The following is a 27629-nucleotide window of genomic DNA, read 5'->3' on the forward strand; positions in this document are numbered from 1 at the left end:
GTGGAGCAGAGATTTGAACTCAGTTTTATCTGACTTCAAAGTCGTGCTACTTCAGCTGGCTCTCTGAACTTCCAATTGCTTAACACGGCTGGGCAATAAGTCAATAAAAGGGTCCATTCATTCTCAGTGGAAGATACAGTAGGCTACTAGCTCAAGATGGAATCAGGAGGCCGTTTCTTCATGTTTAAACCGAAAGGTGGATTATACAAGGGTGTAATCTAAAATAATGAGGCAAAGTGTACAGAAGCAACCAGCTTAAATAATCAGAAATTACATACTGAAATGTAAATAAGAAATAAGTTCTACATGTATAGGCGTGAAATGGAATACCATGAAAACAAATAAACACAATAATCGAAATGGATCACCTCGTCCAGCAAAACATTGAAACCGGCGTTTCTCAAAGTGGTTCCACGGGAAGGTAAGCTTCCTATACCACAAGAGGGTGTGCGGTCAGTGAAATAGGAAAGGTCTCTCCGTCACAGGATGGCTTCAAGCCTTGAACACACACACGTGCACCGTACATCCCCACGGGTTACATGTAATGAATGCTTTTCCAACCAGAACTCTTGACAAAAACAAGGCATGGGATTCGTGTCTCAAGGAAAACCCTTAGGGAAAGATGTCTCACACTGTGACACTGCTGTTGTCAGGTACGAGGGAGCCAGATGCACCGGCCCAGCATGGCCGATGCACATGCTCAGGCAGGGGACAAGGCGAAAGCCCCCCCCCCCCGCCCCGGCTGGTACAGCAGAGCCTGAAGTGCAGCCACGCTCCCCTCACTAACCCGTGCTCCCGGAGCTGGCTGACAGCAGCCCAGTAGGAGAACCCTGGTTGGGCTGTTGTCCCTGCCCGGCAGGAGCGGTGGCCTTGACAAAGGGCTACGGTGAGGAGAGGTCAGAGGCAACATCTGCAGAGGAATCCAAAATCAGGCCAAGACGGAACATTATCACGAGGCAGGTGGTAGGTGGAACGGCGGACTCCAGGCTAAGCGGCCGCGCCGGGGACTCCCGCGGGAAATCCAGCAGAAGTGGGAGGGTCAAAGGAGGGAGTGTGAGGCTGCGTTTGGCAGAGTTCTCCGAGCCAAGGAAAATACCTGCGTTTGCTCCTTCCAATGAGCCTCCAGATTTGGGCCTGGAGAAGGGACTCTGCAGGCTTCCAGAACCAAGATCATGCAGACAGAAGGCTGTGAATTAACTCAGAACAGGGTCTGCCTTCCTTCTTGCAACATCTGTGCCACTGTTTCACGTGCTGTTCTTTAAATCAACACTTTGTACTTAAGTACGTTAAAAGTAAACTTTGTATTAGGCCCGTGTCCGCTGAGAGGCAGTCCGTGGGCTGCTGGAAGGCATGGTCACTGGGGTCTGAGTGGGCTGACAGCCGCTCAGCACTCGGACTCAGTTTTCTCAGCTGTGAAATAGGACTCATTATGGCCACGGCCTGGACAGTTGTGAGGCGCAAATGAGGCTACACATGTATATATACGACAAGGTCATTTGTTTTAAAATAAAAAGAAAACAACTTATTTAGCAGCAAAACCTGACTTGACCTAAATTCATTTGGTGGGAAACTCTGATTTGAGGTGCGGCTCTTCAGAGTGTTTATTTATCCCACTTCATGTAAATATTCACATATTTCACAACAGAGATAAAATTGTGTTTAGGACGACCTGCTGAGAAGTCACAGGGGGTGAAGGGGCATTATATAATATATGGCACACACACTGTCACCCTTCTGAAACCTGTAAATCCTAAATTCTGATACACATCTTACCCCAAGGGTTTTGGATAAGAGATTGTGGACTTAGATATCTCTCTCTCTCTCTCTCTCTCTCTCTCTCTTTCTCTCTCATACACACACACACACACACACACACACACATTCAGTATCTGTGTATAAATTCTGAAATTGTTTCAAAGGACATATTATTATATGAGTTTTAACAGTTACAATTCACAATTATATAATGATCTTTATTTTCTTATTTAATTTTTTTCCATATTCCTGAAATTTTTACAGTGAACACGTACAGAAGGGAAAAAGAAAACTTCCCTCTTACCCACACCCTCCCACCCACATGGATGGATCTCATTTCACGAAAGGTCCTACATTATGAATTGGCAATGAAGCATGTCAGGACATGAGGGGATGTCTGGCACATCAAATGCTAAAAACTTCCAATGATGGAAGTTTTGCAAAAAGATGAGGTCTTTTAAATGTATGATATAATCCAGGGCACCCAGGGGCGCCCAATTTACTGTTGAGTATACCCATGCTCTCTACATGTTTTAGTATTTCAAAGCAGAACTTGAGGAAATAATCTGCTCAAAATCCAGATCCAACCTGCACATTTCCAGCTATTCTCATCTGAGGGGGAAGAACAGAAATAAAAACCAAAAATAACCCCCTCAACCCAAACCACAGTACCCTGCAGTCAGATTGCAAACAGGAAATGCTATGCAGCTGGAGAAATCTTTGCTTCAACAGCTCTGAAGCAATAACTGCCCTCTAACTGTTCAAGGAGGCTCAGGCTCTGAAACAAGCTACAGAACTTTCCAAAGGCTCAGGGAAGAGAAGAAGCCAGAGGCTTGGAGAGTCCTGGCTGGACTACAACCCTTCTGGGTACTATTTTAGAAGAGGTTTTACATATACTTTCTAAAACTACTACTACACTGGGGCTCTTGGGGTATGGTTGAGATGGTTTTCCTCTGCCCACTGAGAATCTATTTCAATCCACCAGTTACTCCTTTCCGGTCCCATTTTGTGGTTTGGTAATTAAATGGAGGCAATTCTCTGTTGACTCCTTAACGTACTTGCCAGGATCAGAGGCCACGATGGCGTGACACTGGGAATAGAACAGCACTGTTTATTTAACAAGCCATGTTTTACTGCTTTCCTTAAAATGGTTAAAAAAAAAAAAGATTGAACATAATTTTTGTATTGTATATTTAATCAAATGAGGAACAAAAAATACTCAGAAACAGCTAAAACTCAAGGGCATTCTGCTGTCTTTTCCCTTTTTTTAAACAAGGGAACAGCATCGGAAAGAAAGCCTTTATCATGAACACGTTAACTACTAATGAGCACTCCAAGTAGAAGGAACAGGAGGTAGAAAGGCATGGAAATAAGAAATAGCCTCTTCTCCAGGAAGGATGAATAATTTCTATGTCTGGAGATGGTTTTGATTATCAAGGTGTCTTTAACTGCAGGAAGGCTGTATTCAGAGAGATTGGTAAGCCAACTATAGAAATATTTCTAATAATTTCTTTTTAAATCCTACGCTCTACTAAGCATATACCATGAATCAGACCTGCGACAGGTACTTCACATAAAAAAAGCCTATGCACTTAAAACCTCGCCACAAAAACATTATGAACAACATCGATGAAATTGGTCATCCATTTCCACATCTCCCTGGTCACCACTAAGTGGCAGCCTTCTCCAGACTTCTCCATGCATGACTGCTAGATTCCCTTCTGGGAGCAAGAAGCAGCTAACACTTCACCTTTGGGGAATAGGGGCCGCACAAAAGACTGACTAGAGGGAGGAATTCGCAAGTCGGAGAAAGACTGACTTAGAAAACCAATACAAGAGAAAGAAGTGGGATTACAGGTCAGAGGTCTGAAGTAACAGCAGAGAAGTGAGAGTCTGTACATTTGTGACACACTGAAGTTTTTACATAACGATCACTATGTTATTAAACATTTCCCCCTTTCTCTCCCTGACCGGACTTTGATGATTTATACGTTTATTTAACCTTTTTATTTTGAAAACAACTATAGACTCAACAGAAATTTGCAAAAATATTAAAGAGAGGTTCCTTGTACCCATCAACCAGCTACTCCCAATAGTAACATCTTACATGTGCCTGCCTTCCATCTGTCTGTCTGTCTATTTATTGTACATGATCAAAACCCAGAAATCAACATTTGCACAAGACGATGAGCTAGGCCCCAGACCTTCCTCAGATGTCATGGGTTTTTGCACGCACGCACTCTTGCTACGCCTGTGTATAGTTCTATGACATTTTACCATCACCAGTCAGGAGAGAGAACTAACCATCAACACACAGGAACTCCCGTGGGCTACTCCTTCATATCTGGAGAAGGGTGTGCATCCTCTCCCCCTTCCCCAGCCCCTGGGCACCACTGGTCTGTTCTCCATCTGTATAATTTTGGATGACTTCGACTTTCGTCAGAAAAATACACAAATGGCAAGGTTCTCTTATTAAAAAGTCACTCCTTTCATTTTAAGGTGTCAAAAGCCCACAGTGGTAGAGAGAACATGAAGTAAAAGACAAAAGACCTTCTCACTTGGGAAGTCCCACTGGACAGGCAAGGCCCTGATCCTATTCCAGCCCCGGTGCCTGGTTTCCCATCAAGCAGATGTCCCAGCACTGACTCTCCCCATAGGGAGTGGACAAGACTGCACGTGGCATGAGGGCTGAGCGATCGAGGATGAAGAATCCATCACACGGGTTCTTTGGAAAGTCAGTCTCTCGAGCTTCCGAATCTATAACTTGTCCCAAGCAGGCAAAGTGCGTATGCTCTAAAGCCAACGCTAAGTGAAATTTAACAAAATACAAAGTTGCTTGGGACACATGATTTCATATATGGGGGGCGAGGGGGGAGGAGGAACATGCAGAAAACCAGACTAGAAAAGAAAACCTCCGATATTAATGGACAGGGAAACATAAACGAGAAACTGCCATTTTCTCTTTGTATTCTACATTTTCCCCATTAGGCATGTGTTCTTTTTATAAGAAAAAAAATACATAGATAAGTCCGCTGCAGTGGCTATTAATATTCATGTAGTCTATGAATACCATAACAATCCACTGTGTGCGACTCAAGGACAGTTTGCAGACGTTGTCACGTGGGTGACCCGCTGTGACCTCACACAGGAGACAGGGTAGGTGGAGAAGGTACTTTTTCTCATTCTCCCAGGGAGGAAATTCATGCTTGTAAGTCAGGCAACATCAACCCCCTCAGTGGCAGGGCTGCAGTCGTAACAAAGCCTTTGATTTCTGATCCTGGTTCTCATGGCAGGGTCCACGGGCCCCTAGAGGTTCCCAAGGTCAAAGCAGTTTCAGTAACACTAAGGCTTTATCTGACTTTTGCACTGTTTTGACGTTTGCACTGATGGTGCAAACAATAATGGAGGTGAAATAGCCGGTGCCTTAGTCAAGGCATTGTCACAAACTAGTCACCACGACCTTCACGGTCACGTTCTTGCAGTTATTAAAAAAAAAAAAAAAAAAAAAAAGGTGAATTTCATATAAGAACACCCGTGATGAAACAAACTGATTCATTTTATTACATACCCTTCAGTATGTCTTTTTTGTACTACTAGGTGAACAGAAAGTATGCACAGATACTTCCAAGGCAAAACAAAACGTGATGATTATCTTGAGAAAAAGCACTTACGCAGACTTTTGAGTTGCAAGCTGAACTGGCTGGTTTTGTTTGTTAGTTTCTGCGTGGAACACCATTTTTTTTCCTTGAAAGAATGACCAACAAACTGTTGGTATTGAGACCTGGATATTGGTATTTTCTCTAAAATGAATGAAGTGAGCCTGTCACTGCAAGCTCTCAGAGAAAAGGTAAAATGCTGGAAAACTTGTACCTGTCACCATGAGCTTGTCAGCTTCCGAATCCTTAAAGCTCATTTATATACAATTTCGATTCATAATGCTACCAACTTTTAAGAAACGACCACTCGTCAAGTTTTGACCTCGTATCAAAGAAGAATATCAATAATTACCTGAAAAGTACTCCTCTCTCTTCCCAATATATAGACCTCTGGGAGGCTGTGTATTTTTTGTCCAGTTTAATCAAAACAACATACGGCAACAAAATAATAGATTTAAAGTTTTCTCAGTTTTAAATTCTAATACAGTTAGGATGGATAGAAATAGCCCACAATGAAAACCGAACAAAACAAAACAAAACTCTTTGGTGTCCTCAATCATTTTTAAGATTGGGGTCCTGAGACCAAAAGGTTTGAAAACTACTGGCTACCACACTCGCTCTTTCCAATAGGCCATAACTCATTGATGAGGGAAATGACAGGGAAAAATGGGTAAGACAGTACTGTGCCAGCTGAATACAAACAGGAGTCTGATGACCGCTGGTACAGGGTCCAGGCGTCATGCCCGGTGGGTCGCTAGCCTCCAGACAATCTACAAAGGCAAGGTCGTCACTTTGTAATTTGCGTGGGGGCAGCTCGTGGAAACACTGCAGGATCTGATCGGGAGTCAGGGAAGATGAGCTCAAGCCCTAATTCTGCTACTTCCAGGCAGATTATTTTTTTGGAGATTCTGATATGGCTTTCTATACCTGCCTTTGCACTGAGAGTTGCCAGAAAGATCAAATAAGAAGATGTAAATGATAATAAAAGCCGGTTGTATTTGTAAAGCCAATTCCATGCGCCAACTACTGTGCCTAAGGACTTTTATGTGATCTCACGGAAGTCCCACCACTCCCAAGAAACAGATACTATTCTTTCTTTTTAGAGACAAGGAAATCTAGCATTAGAGACATCAGTTGATTTGCCTAGGGCTATAAAACCTAGCGAGCTGGGAGCTAGGATTCCAGGACAGATGGAGACCCAAACCAATATTCCTCTCACCACCTACATTTCACAGCCTCTCTCTCTGATATGACGAGATAAAAAATTATGAGGTCAAAACCATTTTCTAGGATGTGGAGGCAAGGGGCAGTAAGAGAAGCAGGTACCTTCACCCTGACTCTGGTACAAAGTAATCAGCTACAAGGAAAATCTTCTCTGTGGTCCAGACGTTGTCAGTTTAAAAGTAGAAGCTGGTGAATAAAAACAGTCTCAGCCCAGTATGCTGTTAACACCAACATCTGTGCAGCTCCTGGGGGTTTTCACAGAACATTTCACTCGGTCATCATTCCTTCCACAATCACTGAAAGTTCCGAAAGACACCTAAATGGTGACTGAGAGTCGCCGTCCCTCAGTAGGTGGGTATTTCTCAGGTCTAACACTTCAGAAACACAAATAATACAAGTTTTTCCCTATGTAGTTAGTCAAAAATAGAAAGCTACAACTGACCCCAAAATCTCCCCTTCCATTTTCCTCAATAAAAATAAGTAAGAATTTAATATAAACGATTACAATGTCCATTGTAAGCAACATCTTAATTAGAAAATGTTATTTTTCAGTATTTACTATAGACTCTGAAACAAAACAGGCATTTGGTATTTGCTGGTTGAATTGAGGATACAATCAGAACACCTAAAAAATGTGAAAGGGTCCTTTTAAAATCTTGCTTTCTGAATTTCAACTGTACGCACTTTTGCTTAACGTTTCCAGCCTTCACTAACCTAAGTGAATAAAATTTTGGTGAATCGTCTGAGAAATACTGGTTCTCCTGGGGATGTTCCAGAGCTTCAACAAGGGGGTGTGCGCCCCTCAACTCCTCAGCCTGGGACTGCAGGTGCTGCAAGCTGACCCAGAAACCCCTCCCTCCCCGGGGGGCTTGGCTTCTTCTGTGCCCTCTGCTCCAAGGCAAAACCCTACCTACGTCTCCTGGGACTGACTTTATTCAATCAGAATAGCATTCATTCCCTTAGTGACCAACTACAGTACAAACGGATTCTTCTACCTGCTCCCATTTCAAAGGGGAAATGCTTGTTTTCATATTTTTAATTAAATGTGCCATGTCTTCTTGCAATGTTAAGTCTTTCTTCGACTTCTACTCCTTAAAGGGGAGCAGACACGGAAGAAGGCGGCCTTTAGCTTGGGTATGGTTAGGGCAATAGCTAGATGGGCACTTCTAGTTAAGGAGACGACCCCCAGGGCAGGGGGTGGAGTAGGGTGGGAAAGACGGTGGCTGCAGAGACAGGTGTGTGGTCTCACATCTGTTTCCTCATAGCGTGCCCGAACAAGTTATATACCCTCAGTGTGCCTCAGTTTCCTCATCTGGGTTAAACAGAGAATACCCGGAAGATTGCTGTTAAGTTGTTAAATAAGAAATCCACACATTATGCACATGGCCAAGTTCTGAAAGTGTGCAACAAGTATCAGTGGTCTCTGCAGGGCAGTAAGCAGATGCATTATTAGGGAAGCAGATGCAGACAATGAGTGAGGCTTGAGTGGGCCCGGCAGATACACGGAGGGAAGGGACCCACGGTGCAGGCAAGGGTAGAAATGGAACGGTCCCGGAAACGTGGACGTGAGGGCTCTGGACTTGGCCCAAATACACTTGGTCTCCTGGAAACGAGGTGTCAGGAAGACATTGCTGTGCAAACATCTACCTCAGAGAAAACAGCTTCCTCCCATGCAAGCCTTTTACTGCTTATTCCCAAAGTGAATTGTCAGAGGCTTTCACTTCCTTTTGTCCCACCACTCCACCCTTTGAGCAATGCCACCAGCACAAGGCAGGCAATACCCAGAAGAGGAAGAAATGAGAGGCCCCTTCTGAATAAGAGGTTCAAATAACCTAAAACTTACAGAAATATCACAGGTTTATCAAAGAAACCCCAAAGCGGAGGAATATGTAGGTGCTGAGTTCAAAGTTATCCTTCCTCAAGTTTTTGAAAATAAGACAAATTTCTATTTTTAACCTTCATTCTCTTTAAGATTAGTTGTCACTGAGTGAGACTGACTCAATGGCCTATACCACTAATTAGAATTAAACTGTCAGGAAGACACACATATACACATAAATTTATCCGGTATATTAGGAAAAGGAAGAGTATTCTGATTAGTCAAATATTCAGGTTAATATGCTATACTATGGAATATTAGTTTTCATTTCTAAGAGGGCGTATTCATCTGTAAGCCAGCCATTTGTATCACATCGATTTGTGACAAGATTCGCGCAGAAGGCCAAGAAGCCATCTGATATGAGTAACTGACCCAGGGCCACGACATGTTGAGTTTCAGCTCTGGGTCCTTACAGGAGGCACCGATGCAATCCCAAGACCGAGGGAGAAGAAGGCTGAGGAAATCAGGATACAGTGTTCCTTTGGGCACCTTTCAACCTCCCTGTACCCCCATCTCTTGGGTCTTTGGGGGAAAGAAACTTGAATAAATTACCCACAGGCAAGTGTGGGTGGTAGTGCCACGCAGAGTGGACACAGTGTGAGGGTGGTGGGCACAGTCTGCTGATACACAGACAACACTGCCTGGCAAACAGCACCCCCGCCCCAAGTCTGCCTCCTAAGGCCGGCACCTCCAGTGTCCCAGATTTTGGGGGATTCTTCTTGCCATCTACTGCTGCAATCACAGATTCCCTAAATCTCAAAATATTCTTCTTGGTAGGTGGTTAAAAGGATGTGGGGAGTTGGGAAAAGTTATATTTATTTTTAAATTGGGGATCAAATTCATCTTCACACAAGTGGGATGGAACAGGTCTATCCGACACAGAAATCATCATCCCTCTTTCAACTAGCCGGAGTTGCTAAAAATTTCCTAAAACGAAAACAAAACAGCGGTAGAATGTGGAAAAGAATTCAGGTTAACCCATTTCTCTCAGATTCAATAAATCTACCCTGCTATCAGCTGGGTCAGAGGTATACATTCTAGGAATTTCACAGTGGTATTTTCTTTACATGGGACTCCATGCCTAGGACGAGAAAGCCTTTTGGCTGTCATTGACAAAGTCCTGTATGAAATGGCTTACCAGATTTTTCAGCAGTGTGGACAGTTCCTTGGTGAGAGTAGAAAACTTGACAAAGGCGGTGCCGAGATCTGGGTTGTCTCGACTTAAAAAGTTACTTCCAAACTTATCAAGAACTTGTGCATAGTTTTCTTCATTTTGTACATGATCTAGAAGAGAAGAAGAAAGAGGAGGCTGAGCTATCATTTGCCACAGTGATGAGTTATTCGGAACAACTACTGATCACCAGACACTCTCAAAGGAAAGCAAAGAGAAACTGCATCAATTATTTACTGAACATGTCCAGAAGGTGCTTAGCAGAGCACTGGATGTTCTCACTCAGTCTTTACTGAAGGAGGTGCCCCGTTTCTCTAACACGGCATTCAGCTCACTTATGCTTCAATGATTCCTCGGACTCCCCATGGGCTGAAGGGTCAAATTATCAGCCCCTTTTCAAGCAATTAGGAAACTATGATGATCAGGAAATAAGGGGCAAATTCTTAGAAAATTAATCTTGGAATGCAAACGAAAAATCCATGCGTTCTAATTTAATTTCCTTCAACTTAGTCTAAGGCCCCAGGGCTTTCTCACACCAGCTCTTGGTGCAAAGCGTGCCGGGGGATCGGACGGAGCTGGGTCTCGAGTTTGGCTTCACCGCACCTGGGAGCTTGCTGCTACCTTAGTGTTTCATCTTCTGTGGCTACAATCCCAGCTGGGATATGTGAGGTATTAATCAAATATTTGTGAACAAATGTCCTCACTCTGAGCTTTGGTTTTCTGATCTATGAAATGGAGCTAATATATGCTTTACAAGATTGTGCTGCGACAAAATATACAAAAGTTTTTTGTAAGAGTAAATACTCCATAAATCACAACACCCACCTCCTTGAAACACTTTCTTTTTAAAAAAATTAAATTTGTTGGGGTGACACTGGCTAATAACATTATATAGGTTTCCAGGGTACAATTCTGTAATATGTCATCTGTATCTTGCATTGTGTGCTCACCACCCGGAGTCTGATCTCCCTCCGTCACCATATATTTGACCACATTTACCCCCTTGAACTCGTCCCCCCACCCCCTTCCCCTCTGGGAACCTTCCTACTGTTGTCCGTGTCTATGCGTTTGTGAAAGCACGTTATTTCCTTGGCTTCCAGGACAGTACACTCTCCTCACTGTCCTCGCACCTCACGGCTGACCTTCTCCACTGTCTCTGTTGGGCGCCCATCGCTCTGACCTCATCACATGGCACAGCCCTGACTGCTTTGGGCCTTTATTCTTTTTATCAGTGTTCACTCTTTCGGGATGTCCCCTAAACTCACAGCTTTTAATAACTCCTATCAGCTGACATCCCCAGCCCAGGTCCCACCCCTGAAATACAGACTTATGAATCAACTGCCTACTCAATATCTGCACGAGGATGCCTGATAACTATGTTTGATCTTAACATGCTAAACACAAACCCCTGATGCTGCCCCCAAGCCTCCTTTCTCTGCCGTCCCCTATATCTCAGTTAATGGCAAATACATTTTTAGAATTGTTCAGGCTGAAACCCACCAAGTCGACTTGATTTGTCTTTCTCATGGCTCAGATCCAATACACTGGCAAACGCTGTTGGCTCCACCTTTCAATTATATCCAAAAGCTGACAACGTCTCACCATCCCCATGGCTATCACTATTGTCTAATATCAGCTCTTGCCTTGATCACTGCAAAAACTTCCTGCCAGAGTCTCTTTCTTGCAGCTCTTGCATTCCCCCAGCCTGTTATCTATACAGCACCCAGTGGGATCCTATAAAATGGTGCATCAGATCTTGCGACTCTTACAGCAGACATTACCACCGTCACAGACATCTAGGTTCCCAGTCCTTGCAGGCTTACGGAAAAGAGGACCGCACATCCCCACACCCTGGAAGGAATAAGGCATGGGAGGCAATCTGTGCCGACCAAAGACACGTGAGTGGAGGTGATGGGTACTGCCGTCAAACACAAGCATTTCTAATGCCTGTGTTCACCTCTCCACCTCTCTCCCTCTGCTGCGACATACAGGGAAGCACGCATCTGCATGGAAGCCCACGGTAGATGTGTAGTATTTACTGAAGGAATAAACGAACAATACGTGTCTAACAAAATCCCTTCTCTCACAACCATATTTTTTTAAAGGCTTAATTCAACACCTTTTCCTTTATAAAGCCGTCCCCTAGTTGGCAATGACCCTTCCTGCCCAGAATTCTCTGTACCTCTTCTGCGCCACTTTCCAACCACATCACGTCCTATCTGTGTTAAGTGCAGATCTTTCCCAGCCACCAGACCATGAGCTGCAGGGATTGCCTCTGGCTCACCTCTGCATCTCTATCCAACAAACCACTGCAACGTTTTCAGTAAGCTAGGCCTCTGAAGCTGGAGTTCAGTAAACAGCTGCTGATGTGGATTTGTTGATTTCCTTTTTAGGAACTTAAGAAGCATTCCCTTCTTGTTCAATGACTGAGACGAAATTTTAACACATGTCACTCTCACACATGCCCTGAGTAACCGAGCGGGAGCAATAGATCTCATGAAGCAGAAAAAGAGTCTGAACTGGGGAAGGAAGTCAAAATGCAACACAGGAAATAAGTGTCACAGCATTCCAGTGAAACAAAATGAGGCCCCAGCAGCCTTCCACTCATCACCACATTAAAAATTCACGATGCCTACAGTGGATGTCAGCATTTCAGGCTGAGATATTAGAAAAGATAAGACGGAGCTCTGGTTGCTGCCCAAGTTCACTCAGAGAAGTGGCTCAGGAAAACACAAAAGAAAGGCCTCATCAGCTCACAGACAGGATGCATGTGCTTGATCTCCCTCCTGAGCTGCAGCTACCCCTGACACCTCCTGTCGGAGGCCAGAGAGCCTCACTCAACGCTCAGCATCACAGCCCACCTGACATGTCCTGCTTTTGGAGCCCAGCAAAAAGAGAATGCAGCTGCCATTCCAACTGCTTTCAAGAAAAGTGTCTCAGTGGTAAATAAAACACAACTATCAGGCTTTTGGTTTGTTTGCTTCAAATTATAAAATATTTCAAATGATGTGAAAAATCTTTAGACTAACAGAATATCCGTGTATCCACCAACCAGTGAAGAAAGTATTACAGAATGCTTCATGATTCTGGTGGAGGACAGAGTGAGGGCCGAGGGAGGGCGGGGCCTTTACAGAGTCCAGGAAGCAATCTGAATGGAATGTAAATTCAGGGGTTCAGACAAGAAGAGGACAATAAAGGGCTTTGGGGGTGCGGGGTGGGGGGTGGAGGGGCCCTGTCACAGGCCTGGGTGTGACTGAATGAGAGGGACCCATGAGGCAGGAAATGGCCTGACCTGTTCGGGACATTTCAGAGAGCAGGATAACGCTGTGTTAAGATCTTACTACATTCAAGTGCTAGAAGACTTCTGGAAGGTTGCTACAGTGGGGGCTGGGGAAAGCAGGTGAGAATAGAGACTGAATACAAGAAGAGGGAAACAGGGAAATGTGATCCATTCATTATGGAGACCCAAGCTTTTCAAATATTTGTAGGGAATTTCTGGCATTCACGGTATTGCTGTAGAACATAAGGTAATTCTAAGAGCTACGTGACTCCTTTCAGTTGTGAAAAAGGAACAAAATAATAGTTTTACCAACTGAACCTGAAAGGACCACTTAGTCGGGATTTCAGCGGCTGGCATTTCTTGGGCTGGATGACTAAGAGATACTAAGCACTTAAAAAGCTCCACGCAGCTTGAAGGGGCCTTTACATACATCCCAACATTCCCCCCCAGGGCGATACCTAAGCAGTGATTTACTCTCCCAGTAGTAACAGTGGTAATAGCTGGTTTGTTGAGAATTCAGCATGTGTTGGTGACTGCATTTAGCATTTTATCTACATTACTTCACTCTTATTAACAAGCTAGGTGGTAAGTACTGTTACTGCCCTCGTATAGACACAAAAAAACATGCCCAGGGTCATACAGCTCATAAATAGGGGAACTTCAACTGAAGACTTTTTAGTCTCAGAGCTGGGGACTTTTCCCCATATCCTAAAGTGGGGCAGGCCTCGTTCAAATTCCAGGTCCAAGGCTTACGGGGCGTGGTCCTGGGGTCCACCAATTTCAGCTTCCTGATCCTCCTCGGCCCCTGCTGTGCCATGCGGATAATGATGGCACTTACTTCACAGAGGTTTTGTGGAGATGAAGTGAGACACTGCACATATCCCCTACGCTCGGTAAGTGTTTCTGATGACAGGAACAAGGACAATGATGGCACCAGGCTGCCCAGCCCGGGCCAGCACTGTGGAGTCGGCCAGGGGTGGCCCCAGGGCAGAGGCTCCCCACCATACTCTGAAGCCAGTGACAGCACTCAGTGTACCATCCTTGGGGCTGGCGATAACAAGTGCCTCGGGAATATTCAAGTTCAATGTTCTTTAAAAATAACCTTGTCTGTTCTCCAGTGAGACCCTCCTCAGAATCTTCAGGACCACTGCCATTGTGAAACAGGCCTTTCTCTGCGGAGTGTCTGCCTACTTGTCACCCTGCGTTAGACCTTACCATGTTGGGAAGCTTTCCGAAAACCTCCTGACCGGCCTGCCAACCCAACCTCTGATTCTGTCGCTGTAACTACGGCTGCCATGTATTAATACTAAGCACTGACTGTGTAGTGGGGTCCATCACAGGGAAGATCCTACGCTCCGGCAAGGCCGTTGTTTCGTAGGTAACGAAGTGAAACTCAATGGTGAATCCACATTGGAACCCAGCCCTCCTGTGATTCCAAACCCCGGCCTTTTCCGCTGACAGACTCAGGAAAAGACCGTCATGGAGACCGGAATCCGCTACCAGAAAGGCTTAATGATAAACACCTAGGAAACTGGGGGAATAAGAAAGACCTCCTGTCCTTTCACAATAATGACAATGAAAATTAAAACAATGATAATTAACAATTATTAATTGCAACAATAATTACGGCCAACATTTTTGATCACTTCATGTGCCAGGAACTGTGCTAAGTATTTTTCCTACATCAAGTCAGTCGATGCTCACAACTATTATCCCCATTTTATCGATGCAGAAACTGGTTCAGAGAGGTTAAACAAGTTGCCCAAGGTCACACAGCTAGGCACTGAGTGCAGAGCCTGTGCTTTTAGCCAATATGCTTGGTCGAGTGTTGGAACCCCTAGAAGTCTTCTAATGTGAGCCAGATGTCGAATGATCGAGGGACTGAAAAGCTAGGTCTTAGCTCAAGCCACTCACTACCCTGTGACCCTGGTCAGGCAACCGAGGCTCTCGGGGGCCTTAGTTTCATCTACAGAACAGTTCGAGTAGTACCTACCCGGCCGACTCCTACAGGGTGTGCCAAGGAGTCACGATGTCGTCATTAACATGAACACTGTTTGGCGAAAGCAGCAGCACCAACAGAGACACCACAAACCCACACAGACTATTCCATGGAATGAGTGTAGGCCTCCAAGGCACACCTCGTCAGTCCTCCCATGAAGCGCCCAACCTGACGAGGCACAACCTGACGCTCACTGAGGCATCGTCATCGTGCGGCAGAGGGACAGTGGCCTGGTCCCTGGTGTGAGTCCCCTCTGGTCCTGACTGGCCCTATGTGACCTGGAAAAAGCCACTGAACTTTCCTGGGCTTCCATGGCCTACGTGAAGCGTGATAGATGATACCTGTAAAATACACGGTGAGCCTCTAAAAATGTCTTTACTTTTATCACTTTCATTCACTCTGAGACTTAGGGCTGAAATTGTGATGTTAATTCCGGTATAACCTGAACATCATGGTATTTTTGGCAGGGCTCCAGGATATATAAGACAACTGTGGATCAAATCCCAGGTCTTCCCCTGACCAGCTGCAGTTCCGGGGCAACGTATATGTGAGCTCTGACTCTGCCTTCTTAGCTGCAGTTGTACCTACTTGGTAAGGTTATTACATGAACTGGATGAGAAAAGCATACAATGTGCCTCACCCAGTTTCTGGCCTAAGATGGGTGTTTATGAATGTGAGGTAGGTACCATCCCTGACTCCAAAGTAATCTCACTTCCTTAGCTTCCCACATGCTTTCCTGGGGGCCTCGCTTCTTTTCCAGGGTTTTTATGCAAGTTATCTTCTGTGCCAAGAATCCAGAGCAACTTGTGTTTATCATTTTACCTTCCTGGGCTTAGCAAAGTTCCCCGGAGCGTGGCTTGGAGACATGGGTTATCATCTTAGTCATACAAGCCAGCTGAAGTTCTCCAGTCTTCATCACAAGTTCTAGGCCTCAGCTTGCCTCTTTCAAGGTCAAATATAAGTGTAACCTCCCAGACAAGCTTGTGGTTCACTCCTCTCCTCAGCCTCTTGCAATGCCCAGGTTCCCAACTTTATCTTATCTGTTGTGCACCCAGGACCCAGCGCTGGGTGGGCACAGTTGGCAAAGGGCACCAAAGTGCTCAGTAAAATGCTCGGTGTGCAGTGAAACCTCTCGGAAATCTTTTTTCCTTCCTTCAAAAAATACTCAGCATTGGCTCTGTGCCAGGCATATAAAATACAATGAGTTACAACTGCAATAGCAAAGCCCTGTAATACGAGTTATCAATTATAGCGCTGCCACAGAGGGGGAAGTGATCAATTCTTTTATTCTATCCTACACATACTTTGTAGTACTAATCACACTTTTAAAATTTTAATTCCGTTTGTTTTTAAAATTACAAAGATCACTCATATACTAAGATGTATAAAAATAAAAATTATTATTTCCCCCTTCCCCTTCTCCAATCCCATTCTCCTTAAAAAGTGTGCAAAGCGAATGCTTCTGAGGGTATCTCAGCAAAGCTTTCTCTACGCTTAAAACATACAGACACACATAAGTAAAGTGCTTTGCTTCCCTTTTGTCACTTAAAAAAAACCAAATGGGATGTTATATATAAGACCATGGTTTGCTTTTTACCTTGTGAATAAAGATCAAGAGATTCAGTACAATTAAATCTAATTATTTTAACTGTGATTATATTCCAAAACAATATCACAATTTGTATAACTATTCTTCTCCTGAGAGACTTCCAGTTTTTGCCACCAAAAGCAGTAACTATTCTTATACGCAAGCTTTTACGTGCTGTTACTTTATCTCTGAAAAGATATTTATAATAGCAGAATTGTTGAGGGATAGGGTGTACATTTCAAATTTTTATTAATATTGCCACGATCTTTTCCAAAGAGGTTGGCTGTAGCAATCCACATCCCCAACAGCCACGCAAATATAAAAGAGCCTATTTCTCTGTGACCTCACCAGCACAGAAATTTTTCAAAAGTTCTTGCCAGATGGATGTGAAAAACTTGACTATAGTAAGGCTGAGTATCCTTTTGTGTTTTATTGTCCATTCACATTTCCTTTTCTGCCTGTTTACATACTTGGCGTAGTTTCCCATTGCTTGTCTTTTCATATCAGGTTGTAAGAGGATTGAATTATAAGGGATAGCAATATTTTGTAATACGTGTGGCAAATATTTTCTCCCATTTGTCTTTTACCGTTGTTTATGGTGCCCTTTGCCACACAGAACTTCTGAAATTTCAAGTAGTTAAATATTCCAATCTTTACTCAAAAGACTTTTGGGTTTCCTGCCTTGCTTATTATGTTCCTAAACCTTCTAATGTTTAATATATATATATATATATATATATATATATATATATATATATATATTAAACCTACACATTTAAATCTTCAATCTAGTGCAATGTATTTGTTTATGTAAAACGAGGAAGGGTTCTAATGTTAAAGTATATCCTAAGCCTTCTAATATTTAGTTTGGTTTTTTTCTCTTTTTAACATTTAAACAATCCATCAGCAATGGATTTATCTGTACGACAGGAGGAAGAGTTCTAACTGGATTTTCTTTCCCCTGTATGCAAATATGTTGCTCATTGAACTTGACCCAGTATGGGCACCCATTTAAGATCTGATAAATGAACATGTCGCAAAACTTGGATGGAGCAGGCTAGATTTCACGAGAGGAGCTGAGCAGAGACTTGAAGAACGGGCAGCTGGTTGACAAGTAGCCCTGGGGTATGGTGGAGGCCAAGGACGAGGTGGCAGCATACCATAAGACATCACGAAGTACCCGGGGTCAGAAAGCTCACGTCTGCGCGAGCGGGCAGAGTGACAGGGAGGCGAACGCGGGGTTCTCTCCAGAGCTCATTGTCTTGGATCTAGAACTGGTAGGTCAAGTTTATAAAAACCTTGCCCTCTATTCCTGGTCAGAGTGGAGCTCAGGTCGTTGGGCCACACCACCCCATGAAACAGCAGCACCCACCCGGTGACCCTGAAAACATCATGTTCTAACTTTACACACATCATGTTACCAGGGGATGAGGGCTAGATTTATCGTCCAAACGGCATTTTCTTGGACACAACGTTCGCTAGTCTAGATACAACATGTACTTGATGATGACCAAGTTATTTCACTTCCCTGGCCTCAGTTTCCTCATCTGTTCCCACCACACTCACTGCACGGGTCTACCGCTAAGATGAAAGGCAACAAACATCCTTGGAGGCAAAAAGGTCTGTGCACTGTTTTTTATTTTATTACTTTATAATTGCCTTCCTTCATGCCATTTTGGATGATTCATTCCTCTAATTTCTCAGGGTCATTTTGAATTTGGATTTGTTCTTCCAAAGTTCTAGCCAAGCCTTTGCAAGAATCTGCCCCAGTCTCTAGGGAGTTTGCTATCTGGAAACTCAGCATGCAGACTCCCATTTCCACAGCAACTGACAAATCCATTAACTAACAGCCCCCGGAAAAGATGCCCGCAGAGCTCGCTCGGCAGGGCGATTACTCAGCATTTACAGGGCACTTGAACTTCACTTCATGGCAGTAGAAGCAGAAATGTTCTTTTTCCTGGCTCCATCGTTCAGGCTTCCGAAATGCCACATAAAATACACATCACACTTTGGTCTGCTGATGGCTCACTCGGTAACTTGAATGCTTTGAGATCCAGCCCTGAAGACAAGCTAGAAAGCAAACAACCAATTCCTGGACTACTCCAGCCTCCTACGGTCTGCCGACCCATCAGCCAGTGGAGGCAAGCTTTCTCCTAAATAGGCGTCATTTAAAAAACTACGCCCCCTTTATTTTATTTTGAATTCAGAAGCTTTCATCAAGCACTTATACTGGGGTCCAAAGGTTATTTAACTCATTAGGTTTGTGGCGTTGTGCACATCCCATAGTCCTTCTGAACTTTAGCTTCTTGGCTATAAACGATGTGAAAAATAATTAGAAAAGAAAACCTCACTGGGTTGATGCGGTAACCTAGAACAGGACCCGGCCTGGGCAGGGGTGTGCTCTCCAGACTGTTTTTGATCACCCACCCATGTCGGCAAAGTGTACATTTCTAATTAATGCTGGCTTACTTATTTATTTATTTATTTAACAACTTATTTATGCATTCATACTACACAGAGTATATGCATAGATTATGTACTAATGTACTATTTATAGCAATCAGTAGTCCTGACCTCAATTTCAGGGGTTCCAAAAACCCCTAAAATTGACTGAAAAATTCTGCCTTGCAAGTATTTTTTTTTTTTTTTAAAGTCAGAGGAGAAGGTCTATTGTTCTCTGATGATAAAGGGATCTATGACCCCAGAATGCCAGGATCACAGAGAAAACATGAGCTGAATCTAAAGACAGAAGCTTCTCGCTCTCCTGGGTGCAGGGCCCAGTGAGTCCGAGGGAGGGCAACAGCACACGTGCCAAGGGAGACCCACAGGCGCAGGCGGCCGTCTCTAGCCGAGGTCCTGGGTTGGGAAAGGCATTATCTGCTGGACCCCCGAACTCCCCCTTAGAGCTGCAGAAGAATCTTCCTCTCATTTCAGAACCAGTATTTCATAAACATACAAGGTCAGGATCACCTTCCCTGTTTCACAGATACGAAAACCGAGGTCCTGAGACATGAAGGGACTTGTTAAGAAACACTCAGCTGCTTCCGGCTGGAGCAGAGCTCACATCCCAGCTCTCAGGCCCGGGAGCCCCTGCGCTTTCAGCAGAACTGCTCCAACCCCTGACTGTGCAGGCAGCATGCAACACCCCCAAGCGCGACAGCAACACAGGTCTCTCCACCTCAGAATCCCTGAAAAAGGCATCAGCCTGAGTGTGGCCAAGTAAGAGAATGAGGGCACAAATGTGCTGGGTGCCACCTGAGCACATCCCCCCGTCTTTCAGAATACACACAATAGAATACAGTTTAAAAATAAAAAATCTTGGGTAATTAATACTTCTATTCACTCATCTGAATTTTCTATAGCAAATGTGCTAATATACATTATACTTTCACAATGAGCAGGGGGGAAAAAACCCAACAAACAGAAAACGCCACTTAGAAAAATCAGCCCCAGGTGTTTCACAGTGGACGCCCCCTGCAAGTCTCCGTAAAGAAAAAGTATATGTTTGATCAATTATTGGAGGCATGGAAGATCTGAGAATATCCTTCTGTTGTTTTTGTGAATCAAGTGACAAACTGGCCATGCAAAGCCATCCTCCATCAGTCCCTAATCATTCTGTCTTACAGCACTGATTATCCATGATAAACACTTCAGAATCAATAGCAACTTGCCTGATTTCCATCCCCAAAAGGGGCATCAGAAAATTCAATAAGTAGTTAACTTTCTGGCTAACGACTCAGCTGTACAGTCCCCTCCAGTCCTAGAAACAGACACTTTAAAATTCACGTCCACATGCAAACCACAAATGGAATTCGACACACGCACGACTGCTTCCCAGAGGCTATCACAGAGCATGCGTGACTTAAGACGGTGTCTCCTGTGAAGAACCATGATGGACCTGCTTCACATGCGAGATTCCACATGGTCAGGAGGGCATGCGAAAGATGGTGTACTTATGTAGACCTGGGGAGAATACCATCCACACAGATAAATCTGAAGGCCCTGCATTCCTCAGGACTCTCTGCTACAGCGGGTGCAACACTTCATACAGGAACAAACAATCCTAGTTTGACAAGACACAAACCATCCAAGAGTGGGCTCAAAACGCAATTTGGAATAAGAGGCAGCAAGGTATGGACCGGATGTGGAATCTTGACTGTAATTGTCAAGGAGGGTCTGTTTAAGGCACAGAAGTGGCCCTCAAAGGAAACCGTGGCTAGTCACGAACCTGCATCTTGACGTAAGCAGTAAAAGGATTAGTCTGGAAGGACTGAAAACCACAATGGTGTCACACAGCTGTGCCTTTCTTTAACTGATGAGATTTAACTCAGTAAATATGAAAGAACAAGAGTGAGAGAGAAAAAACAATGCAAATAGCACCGTGGACCCCCCCATTCAACTCATGAAGCATGGGGGCGGGGCGTGAGCAATGGTGCCAATCTGTTCTTTCTTCACCTGCTCACAGCGGGCGCTTCTCCTTGGACTAAGGGTGACTGCTTGAATGCGCGCGCGTGTGTGTGTGTGTGTAAATACCAGGGCTCCTAAAGGAATGCCAATACTTTGTAAATACAGCAAATGAGTCATATTGTAAGTGTACTTTACAGGCCATCCAAGGATCTTCAAGGGTTGTTTTGTCTCCACTTATACATGCAAACTTTAAAACCTAACCGCAAAGTGTGACCGGAAGGTAAACAGACTGGAAGGTAAGCACCTTTACTTTATTTACAATGCACTGCAAGTTCAGGAGTGCAGAAAGCACTGTTCATCCCTCTCATTCTATGACCCACTCCGTTCTCCAGCACTAACAATCAGTTTTGATTAAATGAATTAAATGCCAATTTCCTGTATTCAGACATGCGAGGTTCACTAACCCAAGCCGAAGACGCACATACCTCCCTTAAGTCACTAACATATACTGTCATGTATTCAAGTCCAACTACCCTGAAATAGTCACCTCTGTGTGAGCCAATAGTGTTCTGTCAATCCCTGCTAGCTACATGCTCAAGAACGGCTTGATCAATGAATTACTCATATGTAACTTTTATATTTAAAGGTCTGAAGTGGATAATTTGCCAGAGTAACTTGTACCAGACTAATGCTCCTGTCAATGACAATTATGAATGATGGACAAAATATAAAACACAACTGTCTGAAGCCACTGGAGAGCAAATAAAAGCAGGCAGAAACAGGAGGGGATATTACCTTTCAAGGAAAAGAACCACACTAGAGAAGACCACAGTTACCTGGCTTTTCACCTCTGGGCAGACCTCAGTCCGCACTGGACAAAAAATTAGAACTCAAGCAGAAAGTGGCTTTTGACTGAGCGGAGGTATCAGAGGTCAGAGTTTGGGATGGCTACAGCAGCTAGAAATTGAGGGGGGAAATTCTAGAAAGGAAAAAGTCATAGAAAAGAAGAGCCTTCAAATCTCTATATGTTCTCCCTTGAAACCCTTGGCTGATCCCGAACTGCATATATGCATGAATGAGACTTCGAGGAGCCCAGCAGAAAACCACATCCAAAGAGTGAAGCAGATTTCAGCAACTTCCCAATGCTAAAGAAAACGTTTGGAATTCAAGTCCCACAAAGTTAGTAGGGTTTTGTAAAACTTTGTGCTGAAAGCCCAGAAGGATCATGCCTTCAGAGTACAGAGAATGCTGCAGGACTAAGGACTACATGCTAGGACTATGAGCAAAACTAAAATAAATGTACTCTAAGAAAGCCTTTTACAGGATCCGGGTGTTGGTGATCACCAGCAACTTAACTGTGTACTACAATAAAACACAACACACTTCACAGGAAGAGAACAGAACCAGAGACTTTACAATATATAACTCACAGTGTCTACTATGAAAACAGAAATTACTAGACACACAAAGAAACAGAAAAAATGTAGCCGAAAATCAACAGAAGGAAAAACAGTCAAGACAAACAGAACCACAGTAACTCAGATGTTGGATTTAGTACAGAACAACTTGAAAATAAATATTACAAATATTTTTAAGACTCCATAGAAAAAGATGAATTAAATAGTTGAAGAGATTAAGAATTTCATGAGTGATAAAAAAATTAATTGGCTGAAACTAATAGCAGACTGGACACTGCAGAAGAAATGAGCTGTTAAACCTGAAGACAGGTAAGTAGAAATAATCCAAACTGAAGCACAGAGTATACAGATTCAAAAATAAAGAAAGTCTCAATGACTTGTGGGACAGTATCAAGCAGTCCAACACAAATGTAACTGGAGTCCCAGAAAGAAAAGGCAAAAATATAAGAATAAATAAGTAATTTGAAGAAAATGTTGGCTAAAATTTTTCCAGCTTTGATTAACTTGTTGCAGCTAATTGTAATTATAATAATTACACTGATGATTACTACGTCCCAGTAGTATCCTACTGCATATTTTAAATATGTCCTTTCCAACTTTCATAACAAGGTAGGTATTACTGTCTCATTTGAGAAGTGAAAGCTTGAGAAAACTGAAGCTTGAGATGGTGCTGGGGGGACAAGGTGAAGCACCTGCTCTATACCCGCGTGGTCGTGGATCTAAGATGACAAACTGAGTTTGCTGTGGAATTTTCCCCACTGTTTCGGAAAGCCTCAAGCTGATGAGATGAAGGTCATCATCACGACCACCATTGTCGGGTACCTGCACTAACGTGTGTTCCTCTTCACAACAGTCCAACGTGGTAGAAACTACTTTCCGTTTTCAGAAATGAAGAAACAACTGCTCAAAGTATTCTCTGACAAAATGCGCCCTGGTTACCAATCAGACACTAAATCATCATTTGAGCCCAAGATGGAAGCATACATCATAAAAATTAACTCATTTTAAAACTGAGAGCACTCATTCCAGACCAGAAAAATGCAGGAAATGTGACACACACACACACACACACACACACACACACACCCATAGCTTCTCATTTCAAGTAACAGAATATTTGCACCAACAGCTTGAATACAAAATTGGAACTTCCTACAGAGACTGGAGTTTTAAGATTATTCTGGAAAAAGATTTCAATTTTCTAAAGGTAGCTTTTTAAATTCCTTCGGATTTATCCCCACATAATTTGAGGAATAATACCCCCCTGGATAAGTATGCTCCCTTTTGGAAAAAGCCTCCTTCCTTGACCATTCTAAGGGAACTCATTATTTCAATTTGTTTTCACCTGTTAAGGAGTAATAATGGACCCACAAGAATGGGAAATGCTTTGAGGGCCCAAAGTAATTTGTAGACTTTGCTCAAATCACCACCATCACCAAAAGGTATTTACAGCATTTTAATCGTAAAGCCTTCCACTTCTGAGGGCTTAGAATTATTTTTTTACTAACAAGTTTAATTCCAAAAAAAACAAAACAAAACAAAACAAAAAAACAAACAGAAAACCCCCACAAACTTAAAAAAACAATATAAAATTTCCTAAACACAGACCAGTTGGTCTTTGTAGACTTTTGACATTTTATGCTTCCTTATCTTTCTATTACAATTCTAATTTATTCTATCTCTTATCTATTCGTTTTAAGAAACTTTTTCTCCCCACTGACTACAATAGGATTAAAAAGACACCATGGTAAGACACCAAACTTAATTACCAAATCTAGTTACAATTCATTTCATATTATATCTTTAAATCTGACAAAATGTAAACTGGAAAAATTAAGTTACTTAGATATACAAACATTCACTTCCTAGCAATTGATGAATTTAGCATTTTACGTTTAAAATCTTAGAATTCATCACATACCATTAGCTGTTTCTTAAAACAGATAAATTAACAAAATGAAAATCTGGGGCGAACATCACATTAATTTTGCTTTAAAAAACACAAATGTTCTTATAAAACTACTTACTGTGTAATTCTACCTGAAAAAGGGGGGAATAAAAGGGAAGGCAATGAGAAAGCCAAGTGCTTTCTCTTTGGAAGTGAAAAAAAGCTGTGGAACTGTTTACAACAATGTAGCTATATTTTGGAAATAAGACTTCCGTTCCATATGCTTGTAATCAAATTACATACCACTGTCATCTTTTTATTCACTAAAATTAAAGGATTTAAGAGTCCCAACTTTCAGTATAACAATGTTATAGATTTCTAGGGGGCACCACATGTTACTAATAAGCCAAAATGTATTCTAAGTAAATCCTGGAAGCCGCCATATAATAATAAAATACACATTTGGATTTGTGGGGAAAAAAATATCAGAGAAAAGACCTACGGAAGCAGGAATATCCTAGGTCTTCTCCTAAGGAAAAGTGTACACGTGTGTGTTTACATAATAATAAATCTGTTCAGAACGATTAACAAATTCAACTCAACTAAGTCATCTGACAGAACAATAAATTTGGTACACCCCTGCTTCCTACGAATACGTCCTTGCGTTTTACAGAAGTATAGTGTGTAGCACTTTGTTTTTTAACAGCACGACAAGGAGTAAGCTCTTCTCTCTCACGAGACACCCACTGACCAGCACTGGGCCTCTGACAGGCAGGCACGTGCCCGTTTGCAAGGGCGGAAGCTCCCACCTGTACAGTTGTCACCTGGGCTCTGACCCGCAGACCGGGAGGAAGATGTCAGCCAGGCCTGCGGTCACCTGGGGGTCTGACGGGGCAAGAGACTGACGCTCGTGGTGCGTTTTGGTGGGAGACCCCCTGACGACAGGGCTGCCTGAGTGGCCTCCCAACATGGGGGCGGGCTTCCTCCGAAACCAATGATGGAGGTAGGGTGGGGGAGGAGCACTCAGGTGGAAGCTGTGTCGTTTATGAACTGGCCCTGGAAACCACATGGCATCTTGTACGGTAGAAGAGAGTTGTTAAGTCTGGCACACGGTCAAGAGGAAGAGAATTAGGTTCCATCTTTTGAAAGAAAAAGTGCCCAAGATGGCAACTTATTTTAAAGCCTCTACAGTATTCAAGAAACTACTGGCTTTTTAAACATATACTGATGGCGGGCGGGGGAGAGAAGAACAGAGGGAGAGAGGGGAGAGACAGACACACACAGGCATACCTTCTAAATTGCGACATATTTCACAGATTCATGATGTTAAGACTTGAACACGTAGAAACAACACAGAAAATCTGAATGGCTGGGCAAATTTTCCCTTGACCCAAGCAGTTCACAGAATTCACTTCTTTGTGTTTAAAATGTCCTCATACACAGCAGAGAAGGAGACAAATTCCCAAAGCCATTTTCAAACTAAGGGACTTACTAAAGGAGATAATTTGTTTTTCTCATAAAATTTCTGTTATTATACTGTTTATTAATTGGTATCCGTAAAGCTTATGTGTAAAAATAATAAATACATTTTAAGAGGAAGATCCTCCACCACTGTCAACCATCTTTCAAATCACTTGGGGTGGGGGGCTGGTAATCTCAAACCAGAAATATAGAAATGCTTCTTAAGTATCAATGGGTTTCATGTCACTTAAGCACTGTGAGAAAACAAGGAAATTATGAAAACACACACTGGGAAACAGATCCCAGGCCTCTTGTGGCTTCTTTGGACGAGGCCAAAAGCCGTTGGCGGGGAACAGCTTGGAATCCACTGAGCGTGCGTGTATCATGGGAAGGTCGGCAAACACCACTGTTTTCCTCATCTAGCTATGTTTTAAGAATTAAATGTCCTAGCGCTGCCCACACAAGCTGCCCACAAACCTGGGTGTGCGCTGGCCCTTGGTGACTGCACAAACCCCATCACCAGCAGTCTGTGAGACCTGAGTTTATCCCCACATGTCCAAGCCATCCAGAAACCACCAAAATCATCCCATGGATTACAAGGCTGGGAGGTTACATTTGATCAGTTCATTCGTGAATATTCATGATTAGTGAATATTTAACAGCCATTCACAGAGAGCTTCTCAGGGACCTACCCAGCCAACAAGCAGCAATTCCTTCCACACTGGTTGAGCCCCCACCATGTGTCAGGTAGAAGACAGGTAGCAGCAGCTGTGAGCAGCAAAGCTGGAGTCAGCCAGGCTCTCATTCCACGACTTGCTCAGTGTGGCATCCTGGTGAAGTCTGGCTTTTTAAGCTTCAGCCTCGTCAACCACGAAATGGGCATAACGGCAACCTATGCCAGAGGCTTGCTGGCCTAGGTAGGTACAGCATCAAGACCCAGAGAACGCCATGTCCTCTGAGAGGCGTTCCTCTCAGCATCCTTGTCAAGCTACATCAGATCCCTTTCGTCGTTTCCCTCTGTACCCTGTAAGCTTTCCTGTATACAGCACTTCCCTGTTCCTCATCATAAATGCTTTCTGCTGTGATGATCTGATGACCATCTATCCCTCCCACTGCACCATAAAATTCATGGAGGCAGAGATTCTGTCTCACCTGTCCAATACACCTACGCCCGGAATAGTAGCAGGTACCAGGTGCTCAATGAATATCTGTTGAACAAACTAATAAACGACGTTGACAAACACACAAAAGTCAAAGATGAAAGACATAGCACCAGTCCTCAGCAGGAGCTGCCAGGCCAGCACAGCGGTTCTTGACGGCAGCTACACATTAGAATCACCTGGGGAGGAATTCTGTTTTAATCTCGATACCTGGGCCCTGCTGTGGAATGGTTCCTGGCGTGTGGGCCTGAGGGATCCTGGCTTTTGTGTGTTTTAAGAGTTCTTCAGGTGATTGTAAGGAACCGCCAAGGTTGAGACTCACTGGTCCAATGTAACAGAGAGTGGCCAACGGTTATAATACAAGGGGACATACGTCCCACAGCCACCAAGCACCTTCCTGCAAGGATGGAAACGTCCTGTGTCCGCATTGTCCAATATTGCAGAGCTAGTCACACGTGGCTCCTGAGCCTTCAAATTCAAAAGATGGCTATGTAAGATCGAGAAACTGAATTTTAAATTGTATTTGATTTTAATATTCATTTATATTTAAAAAGCCATACATGGACTAGAAGCTAGGCTATTAGATAGCACAGACCCAGAGAACTAATCTGGGCCGGGGTGGGGGTGGCGGGTGGTCAAAGCTCAGTTATCTATGGCTCCAACCACAAGGAGAGAACAGTCTGAGGGAGGAAATGGAAACCAAATTCTGCATGAGCCCCTTGAACTCCCCACCTTACACACAC

At 43.5% G+C, this 27629-nt stretch overlaps 1 protein-coding gene across 2 annotated transcripts in view; it reads right to left on the reverse strand.

The window, feature by feature from the left end:
* ASAP1 (ArfGAP with SH3 domain, ankyrin repeat and PH domain 1) overlaps positions 1 to 27629 on the reverse strand; it is a 288277-nt gene that overhangs the window by 83791 nt on the left and 176857 nt on the right. For both annotated transcript variants that reach the window (XM_033126171.1, XM_033126170.1), the window contains exon 5: positions 9653 to 9798. In XM_033126171.1, coding sequence (XP_032982062.1) covers positions 9653 to 9798 — 146 coding nt within the window. The remainder of the gene's footprint in view (positions 1 to 9652; positions 9799 to 27629) is intronic.

This window comes from Rhinolophus ferrumequinum, chromosome 14, assembly GCF_004115265.2.
Source record: "Rhinolophus ferrumequinum isolate MPI-CBG mRhiFer1 chromosome 14, mRhiFer1_v1.p, whole genome shotgun sequence".
NCBI classification, from domain to species: Eukaryota; Metazoa; Chordata; class Mammalia; order Chiroptera; family Rhinolophidae; genus Rhinolophus; species Rhinolophus ferrumequinum.